Here is a 22,623-nt window from a genome sequence, read left to right on the forward strand (position 1 = left end):
GAGGGCCACTGGAACGTTCCTGGGAGCACACTGCACCGGTGTCACAGTGCTGTCCAGCTCAAAGTGAATATCACCAGGCAGAGACTCAACAGGGCTGGTGAACACGTCGTGGTAGGTGCTGACAAGACACTCCTTGGTCAGGTCTCCCTTCCTGCAGTGCTCCACCTTATTCAGCTCCTCAGGAATGGTGAAGCGTATCAGACCAAGTCTCTCACATGTCTCACCCGAAAGCAAGGGCCTCTGGCCAGTATGCACGATCTCAAAGTCCAGTCTGTGCGTCTTACCCCTAATGACGCATTGTGTGCTGTACACACCCAATGAGCTCATCCACTCACTGTTGTATAGTTTTAATCTGGTGAGACTCTTCAGAAGAGGCGTTCTAGATGCCAGTCTCGTCTTGTCCTTGATGCTCATCACATTGCAAGTGGCTCCAGAGTCGAGCTGGCACCTCTGAACCCCACTTTGCAGTGGCAGGTTGACAAACCACTTTTTACCTTGACTGTTCACAGCCCCCACGCTCTCCGCTGTGTACACGTCTCTCTCATCGCTGTCCTCCAGTTCCCCTGGCAACGGGTCATCCACAGCATTCAACTGGCGTGCCTGCTGGCCTCTTTTCATGCATACTTTTGCAAAATGGTTAGCAGTGCCACACGAGCGGCACGATTTACCAAAAGCAGGGCACAGGTCCCGCCCACGCTTGTGCCGTGTGCCACAGTACTTGCATTCGCCAGCGTCTCTCATGCTCTGTGGTTGTGCAGATGTGTTGGTGGACTCGGATGGCCTGCTGGCAGACCTCCGTCCATATCGCTGTCCTTGTGTGGCATTAACGCTGTCTCCAGGTCCAGAGCTGCCCAGTGACATGGTTTTTAACTTGCTGTCCATGACCTCGGCTGCACGGCAAATTTTAATGGCCTCGTCCAATTTAAGGTCCTTTTCCCTTAGTAAACGACGTCTAGCACCCTCGTCAGTTATCCCGAGAACAAGCCTGTCCCTTATGAGTTCATCTTTTAAAGCTCCATATTCACAAGAGGCAGCCTTTTCCCTCAGCCTGGTAGCAAACGCATCCAAGAGCTCTCCATCCTCTTGTTTAAGGTTGCCAAAAACGTACCTCTCAAAGATTACGTTCTTTGCGGGCGTGAAGTATTGCTCCAGTGCCACCAGTATATCACCCGCATCCTTTTGTTGGTCCGCGGTGAGTCCCAGGTTGTGTTTGTAAACATGGCGGCAGTCGTTCCCCATTAGCCTCCTTAGCGCAGCTGCTTGTACCGGCTTTTCTTTCTCGCTGAGCCCGGTCGCAAGCAGATAATCCTCAAATTCTGCTCGAAAGCTCACCCAGTTGCCGTGGATGTCCCCCGCCATCTTCATAGGCTCCGGAGGTGGGATGCTGGATGCCATTGTTCCAACGTGACGCTAATGCTAACAGGCTAACTGAAACTGCTAAACCTCACCAAAACAAATAAATGCACGCCGTCTCAGCGACGGATAGTAGCATGCAATCCACAGCTGGGTCCTATTTGAGCTTCTGACACCATGTTTGTAGATGTAGGTGCATTAATAAACAAGGCAAATCAGGCTGTGTCTCAACGCCGTGTATTCACATTAAGCAGGTAATCATACAACTGGGGCAGAGTCACGTGAGGCAGATATATATATAACACAGGCACAATACGTCCACAGGGTGGAGCTGCAACCTAGCCTAAACCATTCTGTAACAGAACTTTCTTTTTGGGGAGAGAGCGAGAGAGAGGGGGGGTTCCCCTGGTATGCTCTCTCTCGGTAAGCTCTGTCCGTCAGAGCTGGGTTAATAGCTCTCGATACTGTTCTCTCGGACTCACAACGACAGACGACAGACGACAGACACATGGCAGCAACTTTCCCTCTGCTTCATTCATTTCTCCTGTTCAATAGGTTAGTAGTGTGTACACAGATTATTTCATATTTCGATCTGAGAAGTGTGTTTGAAACTGTTTTATGTGTAGTTTAATGTCATTCTGTGAGCTCCGCCACAAGCGTGTAGCTAATGGCTTATGGCGTCCGCTAGCTCCTTTAACACAGGCTGTTGCTCCCTGAATAATGTAGGGCTCTACTATGTTACTATGTGTAATGAGTCCCACTAGTCTGGCTTACATTTTAAGTTTATTCTGTTTGTATAAATATGTGAAATGCTGGACTGAGGTCATAATTGTTCATATTATTTAAATGCTAAAGCACTAATGCTATGCTATTATTGTGCCTGTACAACATAGCATTACTATGTGTAATGAGTCCCACTAGTCTGGCTTACATTTTAAATTTATTCTGTTTGTATAAATATGTGAAATGCTGGACTGAGGTCATAATTGTTCATATTATTTAAATGCTAAAGCACTAATGCTATGCTATTATTGTGCCTGTACAACATAGCCATGTTAAAGTGAGTACAGTCGGGTTGTGTGTGTTATCTGTTATCACTGTATTATACTGTAAATGAAAAAGGCTTTAATCCTTAATGAAAGTCATAATATGGCATGTGGATTTATGTCCATTTTTTATTAGAAAACGAAATTTGTCAGACATACAGTTATTTTGATTGACTAAATGTATTTTTACATTCTCAGTTAGCTTCAGGCCTCACCGAGGAGAAGTATTGAGGTAAAAAGCTGGTGAAGCCATTTCCTTATATTCTGTTTGCACAGATAATAAACCTGGTTGGCAAGAAGGAAGTCATATTCATTCGACCACACAACACAACGCAGAGATACATGTGGCGTCAAACCAGAGAATGATAAGATAAATAGAGAAAACGGATATAATTTGTAAGTGAATTTATTAGTGTTTAATAAATTCTGGCTAGGACAACCACACAAACGGCAGCAACTTTCCCTCTGCTTCATTCTTTTCTAACAGGCTTATTATCTGATTACCAGCTCTGCACAGCGGACTTGTAACACTAGCAGCAGTGGACATGGAGCATCAGAACCTGGAGAATACAGCAACAACAACAAGAATCCATTTGAAGATAGGTAAATGTAAATATTACAGTAATAGTGTACTTTCATTGTGTGGGTGTAACATAGTTAAATAGCTTGTAAGAGAGAGAGACTCCTGTCCCACCTCCCCATTTTATTTTGAGTTGTGCATTGTTATTTATGCTTGAGAAACATTCCACTTGAACTTTATATTTTAATGAACTTAGTAGTAATTATTGTCCTATTTTTCTTTCCGATTTCACAGCTGCCTGGGCCTAGCAGCAAGAACCTCCATCTGTGCCTGCACCCAGGTCAAGATCTACCGTGGCTCAAGGGCCTTCACCAGAGCCATCACAAAGGACCAGAGGACCAGCATCACTACAGCGGCCTCCACCTCCATCTGTTCCTGCCACAAGCTTAAGATACACCTCGGTACAAAGGCCTCCACCACAGCCATCACGATCAACCCAGCCAGCAAAGAAGTCTTGCCTAGCACACCTCCCTCCCTCCGACACAGCCACCAGCAGCCCATGCACCATCACCCCCACCTACAGATGTAGCACTCCAGATAGGACTCACATGGGTGTGTCCCAGTCAAAAGCCCAGCGGATCCCAGTGGCTGGGGGTGTTGCCAAATTGCTAGAGGGCGTTGCCCAATTTCCCCATTTGTTCAATTACAGGATTTAACCATGAGATGGCGCTTCATTCACAAATACACAAAGACAACTGGGTGTTGAAGAACTTAGTCTGTTTGCAATGTTTGCAGCTCTGCAGTTGTGTTTGCTGAATACTGTAGCATTTAATCACTTATTTGTTATGGTTTTCATAGGCTAATATAATGAAAAAACATAAATGTTTTAGATCAAATAAAGTATATAGTTTGCTTTATGCAGTATATTTTTTGTAGTATTGTTGGGGTGTTTTTACACAGTAATGAGAGTGAAAAACAGGATAGCACAGATTAATAAAATCAAAAATAAGATGAGCGATAAAAATAATAATGAGAAACTATGAAATAAGAAATGAATAAAACTCAAATGTAATTATCATATCATATATTCTAATGTATTGTATTATTAAGTAATATCATACATTAACCCCATTATAGCAGATGCCACATTGAATGAATGAACACATTTATGCATCAATAATTACAACAGAGTATTTCTAAATACAAGTTGTAACAATACTTATATTTAATATTAATAACATAATGATTAATTTCAGATGATAATACTTTTTAGGGTTAGGTCCGGTCTGACAGCGCTTAGCTCTCTGCTGCAGAGAAGATCACTGCTATAAACAAAGTCAAAAATCCAACATCCAAACAGAATAAATATAATAAATTATTATTAATACGTTAAGTCTTGTTCATTGTTTTTCACTTTAATTACATTTTTGATATTTCCGGTGGAAATGGTGGACTATCGGACATTCAAAATGCAGCATATTTTCACTCTTACACACATATATTCTCCTTTTACTTACATACATTTTCACTCTTACACACATATTCTCCTTTTACATACATACATTTTCACTCTTACACATGTATATATTCTCCTTTTACATACATACATTTTCACTCTCACACATGTATATATTTACACTCACACATTCTGCTCTCATATTATCATATTTCAATGCACACATTCATACATTGTTACTCACACATTCATGCATTTTGTTCTCATATTAATATATTTTAATGCTCATATTTATACATTTTGCTCTCATGCACATTCATTCAATGTTTACATTTAATATTAAAAATAATATATGCATGTATGAAGACAATATATGTATGCAAGAGAAGAATGCATGTATGTCTGAAGACAATATATGTATGCAAGAGAAGAATGTGTGTATGTCTGGAGACCATATGTATGCAAGAGGAAACAAGGGGAATTTAGCGATCACAAAGAAAACGGCCAAGACACACATTGAGACCAGAAAATGAATGTTAAGGGCTGTAAATATAATAAGCCTGTTGTCAATTTTAGACACAGGCTTATTATATTTACAGCCATTAATAACATTCATTTTCTGGACTCAATGTGTGTCTTGGCCTTTTTCTTTGTTCCAAGCAAATGAGTGCTTTTTGTTTTGAAATCACTTCCGCGAGTTTTGCGGCCCCCCTCCCCCCTCGCTCCACTGACCATTAGACCATTTAGTAAGGTAAAAAGCAAAACGGCAAAAATGCCTCTCAGACGCTCTTCCTTTTACTTTTTTAATAAAGAAAAACAAATGGTCCGTAAAATGGACTCATATACAGGACTGTCTCAGAAAATTAGAATATTGTGATAAAGTTCTTTATTTTCTGTAATGCAATTAAAAAAACAAAAATGTCATACATTCTGGATTCATTACAAATCAACTGAAATATTGCAAGCCTTTTATTATTTTAATATTGCTGATTATGGCATACAGCTTAAGAAAACTCAAATATCCTATCTCTAAATATTAGAATATCATGAAAAAGTATACTAGTAGGGTGTTCAACGAATCACTTGAATCGTCTAATTAACTCGAAACACCTGCAAGGGTTTCCTGAGCCTTGAAAAACACTCGGTTCAGTAAACTAAATCAGAAGTATGGGGAAGACTGCTGATCTGACTGCTGTCTAGAGGACCGTCATTGACACCCTCCATCAGGAGGGTAAGACACAAAAAGAAATTTCTCAAAGAGCAAGCTGTTCACAGAGTGCAGTTTCAAAGCACATCCACAAAAAGTCTGTTGGAAGGGGGAAATGTGGCAGGAAACGCTGCACAACCAAGAGAGATGACCGCAGCCTTAACAGCATTGTGAAGAAGAGTCGCTTCCAGAATTTGGGGGAGCTTCAAAGACAGTGGACTGAAGCTGGAGTCCAGGTATCAAAAGTCACTGTTCACAGACGTGTCCGGGAAATGGGCTACAATAGCCGTATTCCCATGGTCAAGCCACTTCTGAACTCAAGACAACGGAAGAGGCGTCTGACTTGGGCTAAGGAAAAGAAGCACTGGACAGTTGCACAGTGGTCCAAAGTCCTCTTTTCAGACGAAAGCAAGTTTTGTATTTCATTTGGAAGTCAAGGCGCCAGAGTCTGGAGAAAGGCTGGAGAGGAGCAAAATCCAAGTTGCTTGAAATCCAGTGTGAAGTTCCCACAGTCAGCGATGGTTTGGGGAGCCATGTCAGCTGCTGGTGTTGGTCCACTGTGTTTCATCAAGCCCAGAGTAAATGCAGCTGTGTACCAAGAGATTTTAGAGCACTACATGCTTCCGTCTGCTGAAAAGCTCTATGGAGATGAGGAATTCATTTTCCAGCATGATCTGGCACCTGCCCACAGTGCCAAAACCACCAGTAACTGGTGTACTGACCATGGCATTACTGTCCTCGATTGGCCTGCAAATTCCCCTGACCTGAACCCCATAGAGAATATGTGGGGTATTGTGAAGAAGAAGCTGAAAGACACCAGACCCAACAATGCTAATGAGCTAAAGGCCGCTATTGAAGCATCCTGGGCATCCATAACACCTCAGCAATGCCACAGGCTGATTGCCTCCATGCCACGCCGCATTGATGCAGTAATCCGTGCAAAAGGATTCCCAACCAAGTACTGAGTGCATTAATGGACATTTTCAAATGTTTGATTGTGTTTTGCTGTTATAAATCTTTTTTTTTTACTTGGTCTGAGGAACTATTCTAATTTTTTGAGATAGGATTTTGGAGTTTTCTTAAGCTGTATGCCATAATCAGCAATATTAAAATAATAAAAGGCTTGCAATATTTCAGTTGATTTGTAATGAATCCAGAATGTATGACATTTTTGTTTTTTTAATTGCATTACAGAAAATAAAGAACTTTATCACAATATTCAAATGTTCTGAGACAGTCCTGTATGTATGTATACTGTAAGAAGAATGTATGTGCGTGAGAGGACCAGTATGAATTACGGCATAGAAATATGCGAACACAAACCTACAGACTGGGGTTTGGGAGATCACAGGAGAAGGGGGGAGAGCTGTGGAGTGTGAACATCCCCCTTGGGAGAATTCCTCCACACATTCCGATGGCCAATTCGTTTTAAACAAAGAGTTCGCAACACAGCATAGGCAACATGGGGGGTGGGGCTGGTGAACGGTCTGGTCAATGTTTGTAAAACCATCCCCAGCATGTGTAATCAAACCAAAAGAGAAAATGCAGATATAATTCTCTCTCTCGACTCGCTGGTATCTCGAGCTGAGCGCTCATTGGTGTTCATACTGCTCACAAGCTGGGCGGCTGTGTATATCTAGTGTATTCATACTGTACCCCTCCTCACTGTTTATTCATCATTCAACCATTTACACCTTCCTTTTTTCCCGTCAAGAGGTTGAAAAAGATTGAGCCCTATGTTTCCAATTGGTTCCCAAATCTGAACATTGACCAGTGTCATAAGATCAGGAGCCGGGTAAATGAGAGACGGAGGAGCTCCCGAAAAACAGATCCCGAAATAGCTCGTCCTGGTTTCCGCAGCAGATAGGCCTACAGTATGGTGTCTGTTATGTCAGTTGTTTGAAATAAAACGGTGAAAACTGAACTTGAAAATTGTTTCCTCTTTTTATTTTATTTATTATTTTCGGGACGGGGGGACGTGGGGAGATGTGTGTGATTAAAAACTCATTCGCAGAAATGTAAAGTGATCTAACTAAGTTCTATTCATATTCTTGACAGGAAGAGCAGTGTAAATGGGTGGCCATATGCATTTGAAAAGCAATATAAATCACAGTTATTATACAATAGGCTATAAAAGCACCATCGATAACCATTACCTTTCTCCAATTCAAACTTTGGACGGGAAAAAAGGAAGGTGTAAATGGTTGGGCTCAGTGGTGTAGTCTACTTTTTTGTAGTGGGTATACTGTAATAATTGTATTCATCGTGTCTCGAAGCAACACCTCATGAACACCATCACACTTAGTAATGCATAGACTAGTCTTGAGACTGGTTATGTGTTATCAACATGTCAATGTATTATAAGCATTTTTATGTGACTTTTAACTGCCAGAGACATTAACAATAAAAAAATAAAAGAATGAACAATGATGGAAAAAGCCCACTTATCTTCTAGGGTTGAACAATTAATCGACATTTTTATCAAAATCTCAATATGGCCTACTGCAAACACTGTCTCTGACACAGCTCTCACCAAATTTCCAACTAAATCCGGTCCACCCTTCTCCGTGAGCTCCTGGGCTATTTTGTGTGCTCTGGACGTCTCATGTCGTCTAATCTTGTTTCTCAAAGAGGCCAGAGATGTTGATCTGCTTGAATCTGAGGACTGGATCTTAAAGGGCACCCACTCCTCAGACATAGACACTCGTTGTTCTGTGAGGACACCTGTTGATTTTGTAGCGCTGCAAAGAGCACAACCTGGAAATAAACAAAACCATGACTAATTAGCATAATACAAGTTTTTACCAATAATATCTGCAGAAAAGAGCCAAGATTTACTCAAAAGTATTTAATAAACTGCTTACAATATTTACATCATGGCTAACAAATGCATGAAAAGCAGATAAAAGGAGAAAAATCTTCCACTTTTTCAATAGCTAATTATTTGACAACTACTGATAACTAACATATAGTAATATAATGGTGCAAATGTTTTAAATGCACTTTTAACATGACCATGAATTAACTCTCATTTGCATAGTCATTGACTTTATGAATTTCTGTTGTTTAGATCAGCTTTCCTTTGCATGTGTGCTGACATTTACCTAACTTTCTCTCCCTCCACTGTAACCAAGGAGGCCTGTTCTTACATTCCAGCTACTGTTACGTTAATGATAACCATGCTAATTCCACTTACCGGGTAAATTTGCGGTAGCGCCGGGCTCGTTCTCTGTCACCTTTAGGACAGCCGCCTGACCTGGCTCTTCTTCTGTAGTGGTAATAGGGGAAAACTTCGGAAAACATTAAAATATTTTCGTCTGTTTTCGTTTCATGTTTGCTTCCTGTTTAGCGCTCCGCGAACTTGAATGATGGAAGGATCAAATTCTGATAACGTTAGAGAAACGTGGGGTTTGTCAGAGCCGAACAAAGTGTGTTGCTGTTGCTTAGCAACAGGCCAAAGGCGACGGAAGCCCCAGACGTCCAAAAGTATTAACACAGAAGGGGGCGAAAGCGTGAAAGCGAAGTCACAAAATGATGTTGTTACGTATCATCGCTCATTATATGGCGTATACCTGCGTATCACGTAGACTACACAACTGGTTGGGCTGGAAATGTTCACATCAGGCACCTTCAAGTTAAACAATACTAGCCTACAGTAAACAATTAACACAGTAAATTATGTGGATTAAACCACATTTATTTCGTTAAAAAGAAACAAAATATGATATTGTTTGAATGATTACATGTCATCAGGCACCTTCAAGTTAAACAAGGTGCACACGTTAATGTGCCGCCACCTCCGGAGTCGGCTTGACTCTGTTTAAAGAATGCACAAATGTGTTTAATCGTTAATGTCAGATATGTACTAAGTAAATAAATGTGTTCCTGCCCAAGATTAGATTCAACTTTATTGTTATTGCAACGAACGAAATGAGACAACGAAATGCAGTTTAGCTTCTAACCAGGGGTAGGCTACATCACGCAGCGAAAAGTAATGTGCACAACAGTAAACAATTGTTCACAGTAAATTATGTGGATTAAACCACATTTATTTCGTTAAAAAGAAACGAAATATGATTTTGTTTGAATGATTAAATGTAGGGTGAATTGCCCTAATGTGGGACATTTTTGCATTTCAGACTTAACACTAATAATACAGTAAACTATTAACACTGTACAGCAGTGCTTGAATGGGAATAAAAAAGGTGCCAGTACTCTAAATCAGCAACAAGTATTTGGCACAAAGTCATAGTATATCCTATAATGCTGGTGGGTTTGTCTCTTTACTGTATATTTTAGAAAGGCTCACTGTACTTAAACAAAATGACTCAGGGTGCATCTGAGATTAGAGGGGGTGCAGTGGTAAAGTGCTATTTTTATAAGTGGAGAGTGGACCTGACACCCTCTAGTCTAGGGGGGTCCGGGGGTATGCTCCCCCGGGAATATTTTTTTAAATATTGAAGTTAGATGCATCAATCTGGTGCACTTTGAGAGCAAAATGAAGAGATATATGGATACCTCTCAACATCCATAATGAAACAACTGTAAACAGATTTACTTTTTCTTTATGGATATAAAAGAAAGTAAAGCTTGACTCCTACTGGCTGGTTAAATGACTCCTCGTCCCTGAGGCCACTACCAGTTTTTTTGTGCCATTTTGCTGGATTTATTTGTCAATAGTGTTGCTGCACAAAGTGATAGCCCTCTAGTTTAAATCTACTACCCAAAAAGAAACATATGGAGATGGGTTACTATTTAAAAAAATTGCAAATCTATTTGGGAACAGTGGGGCCGGGTCTCAAATCCTATAGGGGGGTCCGGGGGCATGCTCCCCCGGTAAGATTTTTTTTTAAATGTTGGACTTAAATGCATCAATCTGGTGCATTTTGAGGGGGAAATAAAGAGACTACACCCATATGAAACAAAAATGTATACATTTAAATAATCATAAAATCATAAGTACATGGCCATAACCAATAACATACAATATCCAATATGAAAAAACATTGAAACTTGTTTATTTATTTGTTTTTGGTTCATTTATAGTTGTGAGTGTGTCTGGGCTCCTGAATCGGCATCTCCTGTCTCCCTCCTCTCCCCCCTGCTCCTCTTTGAGGCAACAGCAAAGACTAGTTTTAGCTCTCAACAAGTTTATCTTACCTTTTTTCACCTAGTTAACATTTTGTTTGTATTATTCATGCATATTTTACTAATCACTACCCCCTCAAATGGAAATATGTGTTTACATAAATGGTGACCGAACTGTTTGAGACCCACTGAGATAACTTAAACTAAGTTAACTATCTAAAGACTCAGAGAGTAATTTACCTCACCAGAGCTGTAGTTATCAGCCTCTCAGTCTGACAGCAAAGGACTCTCCCTCCACCTTGTTGTTGAAACAGCTCCTTATATCCGTTAGCGCAGCTAGCTAGCACCAGATGCTAACAACAATACACGTAACCGGTGTGCACGCTTTCTCGCTCGCTCGCGCCACACATACACCAACACACACCCTCCCGAGCTTGAATGACACACAGAGACCAATCGAGGGCATTAGTATGATCTGTATGAAAGTGGCAATGTCGGCAGGCCACGTCATGTAGACAGCCAGTCACCCTCTGTGAGGCAGAGTCAGACCCACATTTGCGCTGCGTTGCGTTTACAATATATACGTATTTTGCCGGCGGCTGAGTACCGGCAAGGTGCCGGTACTCAGTAAGAAGTGCCGGTACCACATGGGTAAAAATCAGAAGTGCCGGTACTGCGTACCGGTGAGTACCGGCCCAATTCAAGCACTGCTGTACAGTAGGCTACATATTATTGTTTGCCCATGGGATTAGGATGATCGGTAGTGAGCTGCATTTTCCTCCGGTGATATAAAAACAAAGCGGTTATTTTTGTTGTTGTAAACTCACGTGGATTAAATATAGGCTAGTGCATGCATTTCAACTCGCGAACATATGATACATTAAATGATCGTGAGGATGATGATTGAAAATAGTTTGTTTGAGCCGGGCTGCATTTCCTGATCTAAAAACATAGCAATGGTTTTGTACTTACGCCAACGTGAATTAAACAACATTATTTTGTTAAATAAAAACATGGTGATGTTTAGTAAATGATTACATGTCTCTTATTTAGCACAGAATATGATCCTATCCGTGACATATCTTAACAAATATCCGCTATATCAGATACCTGCGATCTATCAGCTGTTTATTTCACATGAGTTCCAGTGTGGCAGCTTTCAATCACGGCTCCCCCTGGTGGATTCATGATCCATTGCAGCTGGTTTCATTATAATTAAATGTATTTATCAAGGGGGAGTATCAAGTCCTGCGGGGGGGTTTCCTTTTCCGCAGGGGCGGTCAGGTCAGGGACCCGCACGGGTAGGCGTCCGAAACGAAGCACGACATCTGTACACAGCAGCCAGACCCACTGTCTTGGAAGACAGACAAAGACCATGGCACTGCTCCCCCTGTCTTTACATTTATAATGAATAGTTGGTTCAGGAAGTGCAGTTTCAACAATGTATAGCTTCTAAAGGATAAGTATCAATTGTGGTTATCAAAAGACATTGACCCAAGACGTGCTAAATGCAAACTGTGTTGTAACATATTCGATATTTCGAATATGGGCGAGGTAGCGCAGCTAGCCACATGAAAGAGTCATTTGTTTTGGTCATGGAAAAGTCATTGAAAATCATTGGTGAAAAAGTGTATGAACCCTGTATTGTAAATATTGAAATTTTACAATTTCTTATGTTAACATAAATAGTTGGTTGAAAAAAAAAGTTGTAATGCTCAATTTGTACACATCACATGAACCTCAGTATGGAATATGAAGTCATTAATCAGTCCTGATGTAACTTTTCTGTGGTGAAAGTAGAGTGATAGAACTATTTTACTCCATATTCTAATTTACACATTTTCTTTTTAGACATGAGCAACACATTTACATAGCCCTATAGTTTAATTCATATATTTCACTACTTTTGTGAACCAAAAACGTTGGTAAACCAAATCTGAAACACCAAAAAAATTGATGACATGAGTACATCTGTGTTTTCACAAGAGTTTTTAAGTTTTCCAAAAATCTGATTTCTAAGCTAAGCATCTCATAAGACAGTGCTCTAAGGCAGGGGTTCCCAACCTTTATTGTGCCAAGGACTGGCAGATACATTAAAAAAGATTTGCGGACCGGTTGTCAATTTTAACTGATTTGAATATTTACTCACCAGCAGGTGGCAACAGAGGCTAATTGTATTTAACAGCCTGAAGAAATACCAATATGCATGCAAAACATATTAACAACGTTTAAAACTAGGATACAATTAAAACAAAAAATTAGGACCGCTTTACAAATATTAATATAATATAATATAGCCTAATATAGGTGGCAATGGTGGTTAATTGTATGCAACAGCCTGAACAAATAATAGAACAATATGCATCCAAAACATATTAACACAGTTTAAAACCAGGATACAATTAAAACAAATTAGGACCACTGTACACATATTGATATAACTGAAATGTCAGTGAGACCCCTGGGCTTGTTTGCCAGCCATAATAACGTCATACCGGGGCGTTCGTTCCGGTGCACTCCGACAGCATTTAGCACTACATCGAGATTAAGATTAAACTAACTTCTTTTGCGAACACCCACATACCTATGGAGTTGGCCAGATGTGTGTAAATTACTGTTCATGGTAATTTTAAAACAAATGCCGTTGTTGGACACACACAAACACACCGAACATACACACACACAGCGGAGCTGAGCACATACACACACACATCATGCACCTTTGTGACCGGACATTTCCTTCATACAACGAGTAATAGGGGGAATAATCGGGCCGTTCGATGTGTGTGTGTGGCTGAAACGTAGTAGCCTGCAGTGGGGAACACAGTGAAGGCGGTGTGTATGCGCTGGTGCTGCACTTCTCAGAGGCTGCCTCCTGATGCTGCAGCCATTTCATGAAGTGAAGGAGGCTTTACAAATAAAAAAAATAGCTCTACACCCCTGGCCGCAATGTCCTTAAAATGAAGTCCGAGTTCGAAATATATCTCAAATAATGTATGCACTGCCATTCCCCCACAATCAGAACAGTCTGTGACTAAACGGTTGTCTCCTGTGTGCTCCACTTCCTATTGGCGCACCACCTGTAACTTTCTCTGCGCACGAGAGGCTGAGACCTTATGCTAACCAATTTTGATTTATTTTGTATGTTTTGGATGAAATAATATGACTGGTATAAAATTTAAAAATTAAAAATAAATAAAAAAGTATTGATTTGTTTTTGATAAAATATTTGTATATATTTATAATTCTGCAAATATTACGATAAACTCGCAGCTATTTCGCGGCCCGGCAGTAACACCTCCGCGGCCCGCTACTGGTCCGCGGACCGGGAGTTGGGGTCCCCTGCTCTAAGGTGAGTGACATTGTATTTCTAGCAAGACCAGAGACTGAACATTTTGATATGTAACACCATGCCATGTTATAAGAAGTACATTTAAAAGGTGATTTAAGGAGACATAAATACCCTTCACTTCAGTAAGATAAGGTAAGATAAGGCAATTTTATTTTAAAAGACAATGAAGGCAGGTTATATTGATTGATATATTTATTATATTGAAAGGCAAATTAATACATAGTCCCCTGAATATGGAATAACGTACAATTTACAGCCTCACAATGTCAGGAACTTTTCATCTACAGATTGCTTTGGTCTGGTTTTGCTCTTCACCGATTGGTTACTGAAACTTTGAACTCAAAAGGACCTCCCTGTTTATTAAATGGACCTCCCCGTTTATTCGCGCGTAGTTTCGCGCGAATAAATGGACCTACCCGCTAATTTGCGCGAAACTACGTGCGAATAAACGCGCTAATAAACGCGCTAATAAACGCGCTAATAAACGCACTAATAAACGCGCGAATAATGGCGCAAATGGCTTTCCATAGCCGGCCACTGGGCTCACAGGGAGGGGGGAGGGGGGGGGCAGGAGCTCCAACAAGCCGTTTAGGACAGAGAGTGAATGCACATACTGTACAGAGATGCTGTATGAGAAACCAATGTGAGTTTGGAAAATTGCACAGTATACATCTATTTTAGTATACCTCAACAATGGAATTATGATCAAGGCCATGACATGGGACCTTTAAAACTAAAAGAGCTTTACAAAAAAGTAACACAATTAAAGATGTTTGGAGTTTTATTTGAGTTATTAATTTAAATGTGTTGTCCAAGAGATGCTGATTTGAAACCGTTGTTACATACAGTTACAGCATTTCCTGTTTCTGCCGGAGAGAGGGGAGTTTGTTCCAAAGCTTGCCGCTGTATTTACATCCTCCATCTGACAGGAAGGAGCCTCTTTGAGCTGCAAGGCGTGGCGTAGAGAACACTCCACGGAGTTCACTACGTCACGGAGGGGGAGTGTGTAGGGGTAGGGTACAGCGTGGTTTGGGATTGGGCCAAAAATGCCAAATATTTACTAATCTCTAAACTGGGTAGCTAATTAACAGATATAGCTGTTCTCAATCATTTTTTATGTTATCCCACTGCTTTGGCCATGCTTCACTATTATTGCTTCAGCTTCTTTTTTAATAAAATATATTTCTATACTTCTCCCCTGCCCAGTCAGCCATTCTGCTTCCCTCAATGCCCTAAATGTTGGGATTCCCTTCAAACTGGATTACACACACAGGCCTGCTCAATCACCTCATCAGGCAGTAATGTGTTCCACCTGTGTGTGGTTATCTGCTGAGCAGGACCCTCCCTCATCCTCAAAAACTTCATTTAAAAAGTGCAAAAACCAGGGACCTTCACCAGTCTCCCAACTCTTGCCATGGGTTGTTTAGCTGGATTGGGGTTTGTAGTTTTGTTTTTTATGTATATATTTTTGAACTAAGGTTTATTTTCCTTTATACATTTAAAACATATTCAATCTTTTTCAGGTGGTTCATTCTCCTTGGAGCAGTTGTTAACATTGAGGCACAAAATAAGCCCCCAATAAGTACGTTTTTGTCATTTTGTGATATTTTTCAACACACTTGTGTGTGCTGCTATCTAATATAAATGTTTAATCCCAGAAATCAACTCTCAATGCCTTGGAAATTTGCTGCGTGTGGATGTCAGTCGACTCAGAGGAAGTTCTCTTGAAGTGTCTGCTGTCATAAGTAAGCTGACATTTCAAGTATATTGCTTTTTCTTAACTTAATCTCACTTTTAATTCAAACTTTTATTGTTCGTTTCCTCAGATAACTCTTCAATCATCCTCACGCCAAATGTATCTTCTCAGTGTGGCTTCACCATAAAGAAATACCACCTGGGAAACGCTGTGATTTATGCCTCCATCCAAAACTGTTTTGCTCAAAATGTGGTAAAAACGACTGAATGCTAGTTTGTGACGCAGCATCAAATGTTTCTTTTGACGTGGCAATTAATTTTGAGACTTGTTTCCATGTGTTTTTAGGATGATAAAGCATTCACAACAAAACTAGGTCTGCGGCTACAGTCTGACAATGTGATTGAAGATGAGTTTTACCTGGTGGAAGAAACTTGCTACTACTCTTCCTGGGCCTCCCGGGAAATTATCTGTAAACCCAACTACATGGAGGCAAGTGAACGCAGCAGGGCATGTTCCAGTCTATATGATTAGTGGCTTGATACCTCATGAGTGTCAAGGCCGGTACATTTCATGTCACTGCAGAGATTGATTATCACTTATGGAGTGGCCTCATTTCTAGGTGTCTGTGAAAAAAGCAGCTCCAAATGATTATAACCTGCCTGCATACCCCGACTCGCATCCTCGAAAAGCTGCTGAGGTAAGATTGGCTCATTTTGCCCATTTTTCTTATTCTAGAAACATGTATGTAACGTCTTGATATTTGCCTCACAGCAACCCATGGACGCAGGCTTCAGAATCACCAAAGTGGTGTTCTTCACTCCTGAGGAGAGGGTCATGCAGGTGGTCGAAGCCCAGAGAAATGGTTATGGGATCTCAAGCACTCCTACCAGGCTGGTGCTGCGAAGCCCAAATCCTTCACGTGAAACATACACCAAGGATGTAAGTGGATTGCAGTTTGTCTGAGATTCAAAAAACTCTCGCTTGATATCTTCCCCTCAGGCAGACTTGTTAAATCACTAAAGCAGCCCATTAGGTACTTGCTTACACTTACAGCCATAGATAAAATAATGTAACCAGACTGCCTTTCAAATGGATTACTTTGTCTGGAATCCAGTTGGCACTCTTAAATCAGTGAGTTCTTATTCATATCCCCTCAGATATTTAGGAGTGAAATTATTATGTTACCACAGTATGCATTTACATCCACATGTTGTGTAATCTCCCCCCACAGGTAGCAGGTGTGCCGATGACTGTGCTCAGCACCTCAATTGTATTTGAGAAGACTAAGTTGACGTCTCAACTTTATGCAGGAGCTGCTTGTCCTCAAGCTCAGGGTAATTTAAAGAGACTCACTGATGTCATGTCTTGTAGTGTTTTTCACTGGGAATTTGGGGCACTTTTTACTGTCAGGAATTAAAAATAACACATCTGCCAGTATTTCTGATTCCAGCATTTTTCTAAATATAAAACATTTGTAAAAATGGAGCCAAAGATATCTTCCCCACCAGAATTTGTATCCAGGAAGATGTTTATTTATTTTAAGGATGTGTGGCTTGAATTCTCCTTTTTCAGATGGTTTAAATAAAATACGACTGATTAACCATTTGCTCTGTCAAAAATATTTTGAGGGTTTCACTATTTCCGAAACGTTAGCCCTTTTTCTTAAAACTTTCCATGTTAGACCTTTCTTTAAGTGCTGTATTTATTTGGTGTACAGGTGGGGTTTTCTTTACTGAAACCTCAATCCGCTGGTTCCTGCCGAGGCGCATTGACCCTCTGATTTACTCGAAACACTTCAGACTGTTGGAGGTGAACATGGGCGTCGATGGGAGGAAGCTCGAAGCTACAGAGTTATCGGCCAGAAACTATTCCCTGACTCTCGATGACCTTTATGTCATTGTTGAAATTCCTATTGGGGCTGCTGGTTGCCAGATCAAGGTTAGTTAAAACAATTTAGTCCATAAATTGACAAGGACGTTTGAGTCGTGCATGCAGCTATGCAACAAAAAAATCTGAAATACAAAAGGGCTAAATGTAGATGTTTATATTTCTTGGATTTAAAGAATTGCTCAAAACAGTGGAGAAATCGACGTAGTTAAATGGTACATTAAAGTCATTTTAGACTTTAGAGACACAGTTTAACAAGCAATCACACTTTGTTGTTTCATGGAAGATAACACTACTGAAATCCTGTTGGTATGTACAAAACAAATGTAAATGGATCGTGTGAGTATGTTTGACTGTTGCAACATCTAGAGCTTCATTGCCAGACAAATTTCCCTTTTTTCTTTTTAATCTGTAGATGATGATGTTATTCAGGAAAGACCTTACTCAGGATGTTTGTTTATGCAGAGTCATGCCCAGGATGGTCAGTACTTCATTTCTTATATGAATGAGCTGATGCTCGAGTTGCTCTGGACTGAAGACGACGCTAATGAGGACACGAGATACAAAGTCTTCCTCCCCGTCGAGACCCCCCTGCAGCTTCAACCTCCACAAGTCATTGACGGTGAGTCTTATCTTCTACTCATGCTACCTTTTTACATAAATTGCTACCTGCCTTAATTTCTTCACTTTTGACCTACAGCCACTGTTCCCAAGGAGATGATGTTTAAGGCATTGATTGGGCCGGTGGGCTTTGATGTAATGCTAAAGAACATCAGCTCCCCCTCTGAGGTTTTGTCCTTGGCCGAATGCATTGCCAGAGGCTTTAAAGTCTTTGACCAAATGTCCCCCAACGGTTGCTCCAAGGTCTATACTGTGGAAGTGCCCTTCACGGACCGTGTCGTAGGACAAAGGGTGAGCCTTACACTCAACGTGGGAAATTAAATGCATTTTTTTTGGTCGGCTAATAACTATCTGTATCTCCCAACAGAAAGAAATGGGGGTTACAATTTACAACCTTCATCTGACCTTTGGCTTCCTGGTCCTGCCAAAGCATGCTCCATTTACTGCCACTGCTTATCTGAGAGCTAAACTGGAAGTCATGGGTCTGTACCCAAGAGGAATTCCTCCCTTTGCAGCTCCTCCCTCTGCAGCTCCTCCCTCTGTCTCAGGTCGCTGTGATGATAAGAATTTCTATGTCCTCGTGAAATACGGGATCAAAGGATTCAACTTTCAGACCATAATTGGAAAACGAATGCTGACCGGGAGCCTGGCTCAGCAGTACGGCTTAATGGGCAACGACACACATTTCAGTTTGATTGTACCATTTTCTGCAGCTGATGCTACGGTCGAGGTATGAATCTTAACCAAAGTTTTAAATGTGCAGGGATTTGGCAACATTTGTCAAGATCATAGTCTTTAAATCATAATGTATTGTTTCTGAAAACTTCTCAGGCTGTTGAGTCGTCATCCATCAAGAGCAGACTGGATGTGACTCTGAGATATCCGAAGACCAACAAAACTATCCAAGACTTCTCCTTGGCTTGCAACTTCGTCACAAAGCTGATTGGTTTGTTAAAGAGAATACGTGTTCTTATGTAGGCTTAAATCTCCAATGCATACAAATGTCTGATCGTCTTTTTCAGAGTGTTTCCCTAATGGGACCATCACGGCTCTGGCTATAACCCTGGAGTCTGTTCCCAGTCTGAACCCCCGACGGCTCACCCTCAGAAACCCCGCCTGTGGCCCCACATACAGCAACGACCAGTACGCTTATTTTGTCTTCACTGCAAACTCCTGTGGGACGACCAGGAAGGTAAAGCATGCTGCTGAACAGCTTGCTGATTGCGATAGGATTCAAACTGAGAAACAACTTCTTTCAATTTTTTTCTTTTCTTAGTTTTTGCCCAATATGATGCTGTATGAGAATGAAATCTCCATCACAGATGAACTTGAATTGAGAAAGCTCTCACAGTCGAAGGAGCCGGAGTTTGAGTGAGTATCTCGAGACTTAGAATCACCAAGCTGAAGGTTGGATGATTCATTTATTATCAAAGCCGTTGCTTGAAAAATGACATGGAAGATTAATTAACAAAGTGCTTCCGGTTTTCTAAATGTCAGCTTTTTAATGCTTTCTGTTTGTCTTAACGTGATACACTTCAGGTCATTGGGTTTTAGACTTTAAGTCAGAAAAGAAAAATTCTCATCTTGGACATTATTAACAAATAATCTGGGTTTTGCAGCCGTAAACATTCATGTTCACCATTATGTAAACTGACAGTCTGATGCCAAATTTAAAAACAGACTTTGTAGGCTAACCATTTGACAAAACTTAGAACTTTAAAGACTCTTAAATTATATTTTCCTTATCAGAAGTCAACTTGTACGCAATAAATCCTTCCATGGTGCAATCCCAGATGTTAACGGTGCCAATGGGTAACAATTGAACAGTTCTAAGTGTTCCCACTTAAGAGTTTTCTTCTTTCAGGCTTAAGGTGTTCTGTTACTATGACATCAACACTAACCAGGCTATTGGCTTCAACACCCGACCTCGCAGGAGTGAACCGTACGCTGACGATGCACGAGGCGGGATGCAGGTTGAAATGAGAGTTGCTTTGGGTAAAGAAAGTTCTTCATGCCTTGTGTAGTTTGTTTTTGTCTTGCATGCTTGCTGAGGATTAGATTTATTTTTTCAAGTCTTTGGAAACTCTCCCAAAGCTAGAAACTGGTAGAAATAAGAGTTCTATCATGTCAACACGTTGAAAAAGGTTAATGCAAAGAGACAGGATAACACTTTCTTTCAAAATGCAGGATTTTGGTTAACTTGGAGACAGTTCATATGAACTTAGTTACTTTAAGTAATTGGAATGTTTTTTTTTCAAAAAGTTAATCTTTAAACCAATGAACTGAGAACTGGGATGTTGACTACATCTGAGTTAAACTCTTCTGCATTATGCGCCTTAATGTTCTGTGTACAGGCCGTTTCTATTCCTGCCTGAATCCTTAATAATTCGGGTCAATATGTTCTGCTTCACTTCAGACGACTCCTACAGTGTGTTTCACCGCGTTGAGGACGATCCCTTCACAAATTACCTACAACAGCCGCTGTATTTCGAGGTGGAACTGATGGGATCTAACAACCCTAAAGTATCTCTTGAGCTGGCATACTGCTGGGCAACGCTGGAGGAGGACAAGATGTCCCTCCCTCGGTGGGACCTCATCGTTAACGGGTAACTTGTATATATTTCTTTATTTTTTTCATGTCCCAATGAAATGTTTGTCAAACTGAAAAAAAGGGATGGTTTAAAATCATAGGGTGCTCTTTTTTTTTCTCCCTCAGTTGTGCAAACTCAAGGGACCCGCACCCAGTGATCTTCCACTCTGTTTTGCCTAAGGGCAGAGTTAATTATCCTTCCAACTTCAAGCGGTTTGAGGTCCCGATGTTTGCCTTCGCCAAAGACAAGGATAACTTGAACCGCCAGGTACTCAGTCATAAGAATAAATAGTCTTTTTATTTTTGGCTGCTTCAGAGTTTGGAAAACAAAAGTCTATAACAAATCCTTAAATCTATTCATACCTTTGTAGGTCTTTGTCCACTGTGAGGTGGTCATCTGTGATGTTAGAAATCCAGTGGATGCAGCTTGTAATCTGCAGTGTTCAGACCAGGACAACACGATGAAGGGTATGCTCTCATACATGCTGATGTCATTATCCAGTAATGTACGATAAGGTTTACACGTGTTGGCTCAAATTATAAAACGGGACAATGGCTTTTGAATAAAGTGGCTAATATATTTATTTATTTTTCTCCCACAGGTCAAAAACGTGCCATTTCAGATGACCCCGGTTTCAAAAGTGTGACTTCAGGACCCATCATTATAATGAGCTCCTAAACAAAATCTTAATAAAATATTTTAAATGAATTCACTTGTACTAGTAATTGGAGTTTTTCTTTTCATCTATAGTTGTGTTTTCTATGGTTATGGGAGGTCCAAAATGATTCTCTGCTCCAAACCACATGTATTTACTGTACAGCAGCTGTGTGGTCTGCAAAGGCTACAATCCCAAAGTTTCCTTTAGAGGGAGTTTCTTTTACACACACCCCCCCCTCCCCCCCCATTGAACTCCTATTTACTTCAGAAACAGTGACATCATTGTGTAACACTTGCGCTTCTATTGGGTAGCACTGCAACACATTGAAGTGACATCTGGACTGTAGTCGAATAGTCAATTTTGCTTAGGAACCTTCCTAACTGAGTGCAATGACCCGGAAGTCCCTCAGTGGCAGCCATGATACAGTAAGTGCCATTTGAATTCTCTAGATCAGTGTTTTTAAAAGTGTTTAAAAACTTCTTTTTTTTTTTTTTTTTTAGATGTTAACAACTGCATATCTTGCTGTGTCCTTTGATGCCAATCTTTTAAAAAAATTTTTTTTTTTTTTGAAATCACACGACCACCCTTCAAGCCAATTAGAATCGAGCTGAGTGAAAACTGAGTATCTGCTCAGATTTTGGAGAAAGTGAGAGCTAGTTAATATTTCGCTCTGCAGCTGGATGAGAGCACGGCTGTAGCAAATATTGATATATGTTAATATTACTGTTGATTATTATTATTAAGGCATAAGTAGCTTTCAGAAATGCTAAAAATATATATGTTCATATTACTTTTCAAAATGATATATTATAAAGACAGAAATCACTTTAAAAATGCTTCAAACATATGTTTACTGTTTAATATTGTGTTAAGAATGTTTATAACAAGACTCAATGAATGACAAACAAAAGATAAATACAAAAACAATTTAGAAGAATAACTAATTAATTATTAATACAAATATATATTAAGAAAATGTATTAAGCTGTATGATTTGTCATATTTTCCATCATAATGTAGTCATTTAAAAAATAAATTGCAACAGGGGGGTCCCCGCCAGAGGATAATGCTATATTGGGGTACTTGGCATGGCAACGTTTGGGAACCTCTGCTCTAGATAGGAAAGGAGGTTTCAAACTGCCTTGATA

The 22,623-nt window shown here is 40.4% G+C and overlaps 2 protein-coding genes across 4 annotated transcripts; both read left to right on the top strand.

The window, feature by feature from the left end:
• The first annotated feature begins 1,720 nt into the window (after positions 1-1,720).
• Positions 1,721-4,031, top strand: LOC307016824 (uncharacterized protein). Of its 3 annotated transcripts, none has more exons than XR_013801918.1 (3): positions 1,721-1,908; positions 2,887-3,002; positions 3,214-4,031. XR_013801918.1 is itself a non-coding variant. In XM_079646146.1 (3 exons), the coding sequence occupies exons 1-3, from the start codon at positions 1,862-1,864 to the stop codon at positions 3,506-3,508; spliced, it is 438 nt and encodes a 145-aa protein (XP_079502272.1). In that variant the 5' UTR covers positions 1,721-1,861; the 3' UTR covers positions 3,509-4,031. The 3 variants fall into 3 exon arrangements, 1 of the variants encoding a protein (XP_079502272.1); XM_079646146.1 differs by having other exon boundaries at positions 2,907-3,002; XR_013801919.1 differs by lacking the exon at positions 1,721-1,908 and adding an exon at positions 1,933-2,795.
• Positions 4,032-15,368: 11,337 nt separating this feature from the next.
• On the top strand, positions 15,369-21,525 carry LOC307015833 (uncharacterized protein). Its single transcript, XM_079644733.1, has 20 exons — positions 15,369-15,459; positions 15,546-15,604; positions 15,681-15,767; positions 15,849-15,970; positions 16,064-16,207; positions 16,338-16,415; positions 16,490-16,657; positions 16,950-17,052; positions 17,436-17,656; positions 18,071-18,227; positions 18,306-18,517; positions 18,594-18,956; positions 19,058-19,172; positions 19,249-19,418; positions 19,503-19,597; positions 20,091-20,221; positions 20,643-20,832; positions 20,943-21,084; positions 21,188-21,284; positions 21,419-21,525. Exons 1-20 carry the CDS (start codon positions 15,437-15,439, stop codon positions 21,493-21,495), a joined length of 2,754 nt encoding a protein of 917 aa, XP_079500859.1. The 5' UTR covers positions 15,369-15,436; the 3' UTR covers positions 21,496-21,525.
• Positions 21,526-22,623: the final 1,098 nt, after the last annotated feature.

This window comes from Notothenia rossii (assembly GCF_949606895.1).
Source record: "Notothenia rossii genome assembly, chromosome: 8".
Classification (NCBI taxonomy): Eukaryota; Metazoa; Chordata; class Actinopteri; order Perciformes; family Nototheniidae; genus Notothenia; species Notothenia rossii.

What these genes read in the sequence shown, in the direction of transcription:
- LOC307016824 (XM_079646146.1), top strand. Translation starts at nt 1,862, where the DNA reads ATGGCAGCAACTTTCCCTCTGCTTCATTCATTTCTCCTGTTCAATAG. An exon ending in TCATTTCTCCTGTTCAATAG is followed by an intron (nt 1,909 to 2,906) that starts GTTAGTAGTGTG and finishes TCTGATTACCAG; the next exon opens with CTCTGCACAGCGGACTTGTA. An exon ending in AAGAATCCATTTGAAGATAG is followed by an intron (nt 3,003 to 3,213) that starts GTAAATGTAAAT and finishes CCGATTTCACAG; the next exon opens with CTGCCTGGGCCTAGCAGCAA.
- LOC307015833 (XM_079644733.1), top strand. Translation starts at nt 15,437, where the DNA reads ATGGGTTGTTTAGCTGGATTGGG. An exon ending in GGTTGTTTAGCTGGATTGGG is followed by an intron (nt 15,460 to 15,545) that starts GTTTGTAGTTTT and finishes AATCTTTTTCAG; the next exon opens with GTGGTTCATTCTCCTTGGAG. An exon ending in CAGCTGATGCTACGGTCGAG is followed by an intron (nt 18,957 to 19,057) that starts GTATGAATCTTA and finishes AAAACTTCTCAG; the next exon opens with GCTGTTGAGTCGTCATCCAT.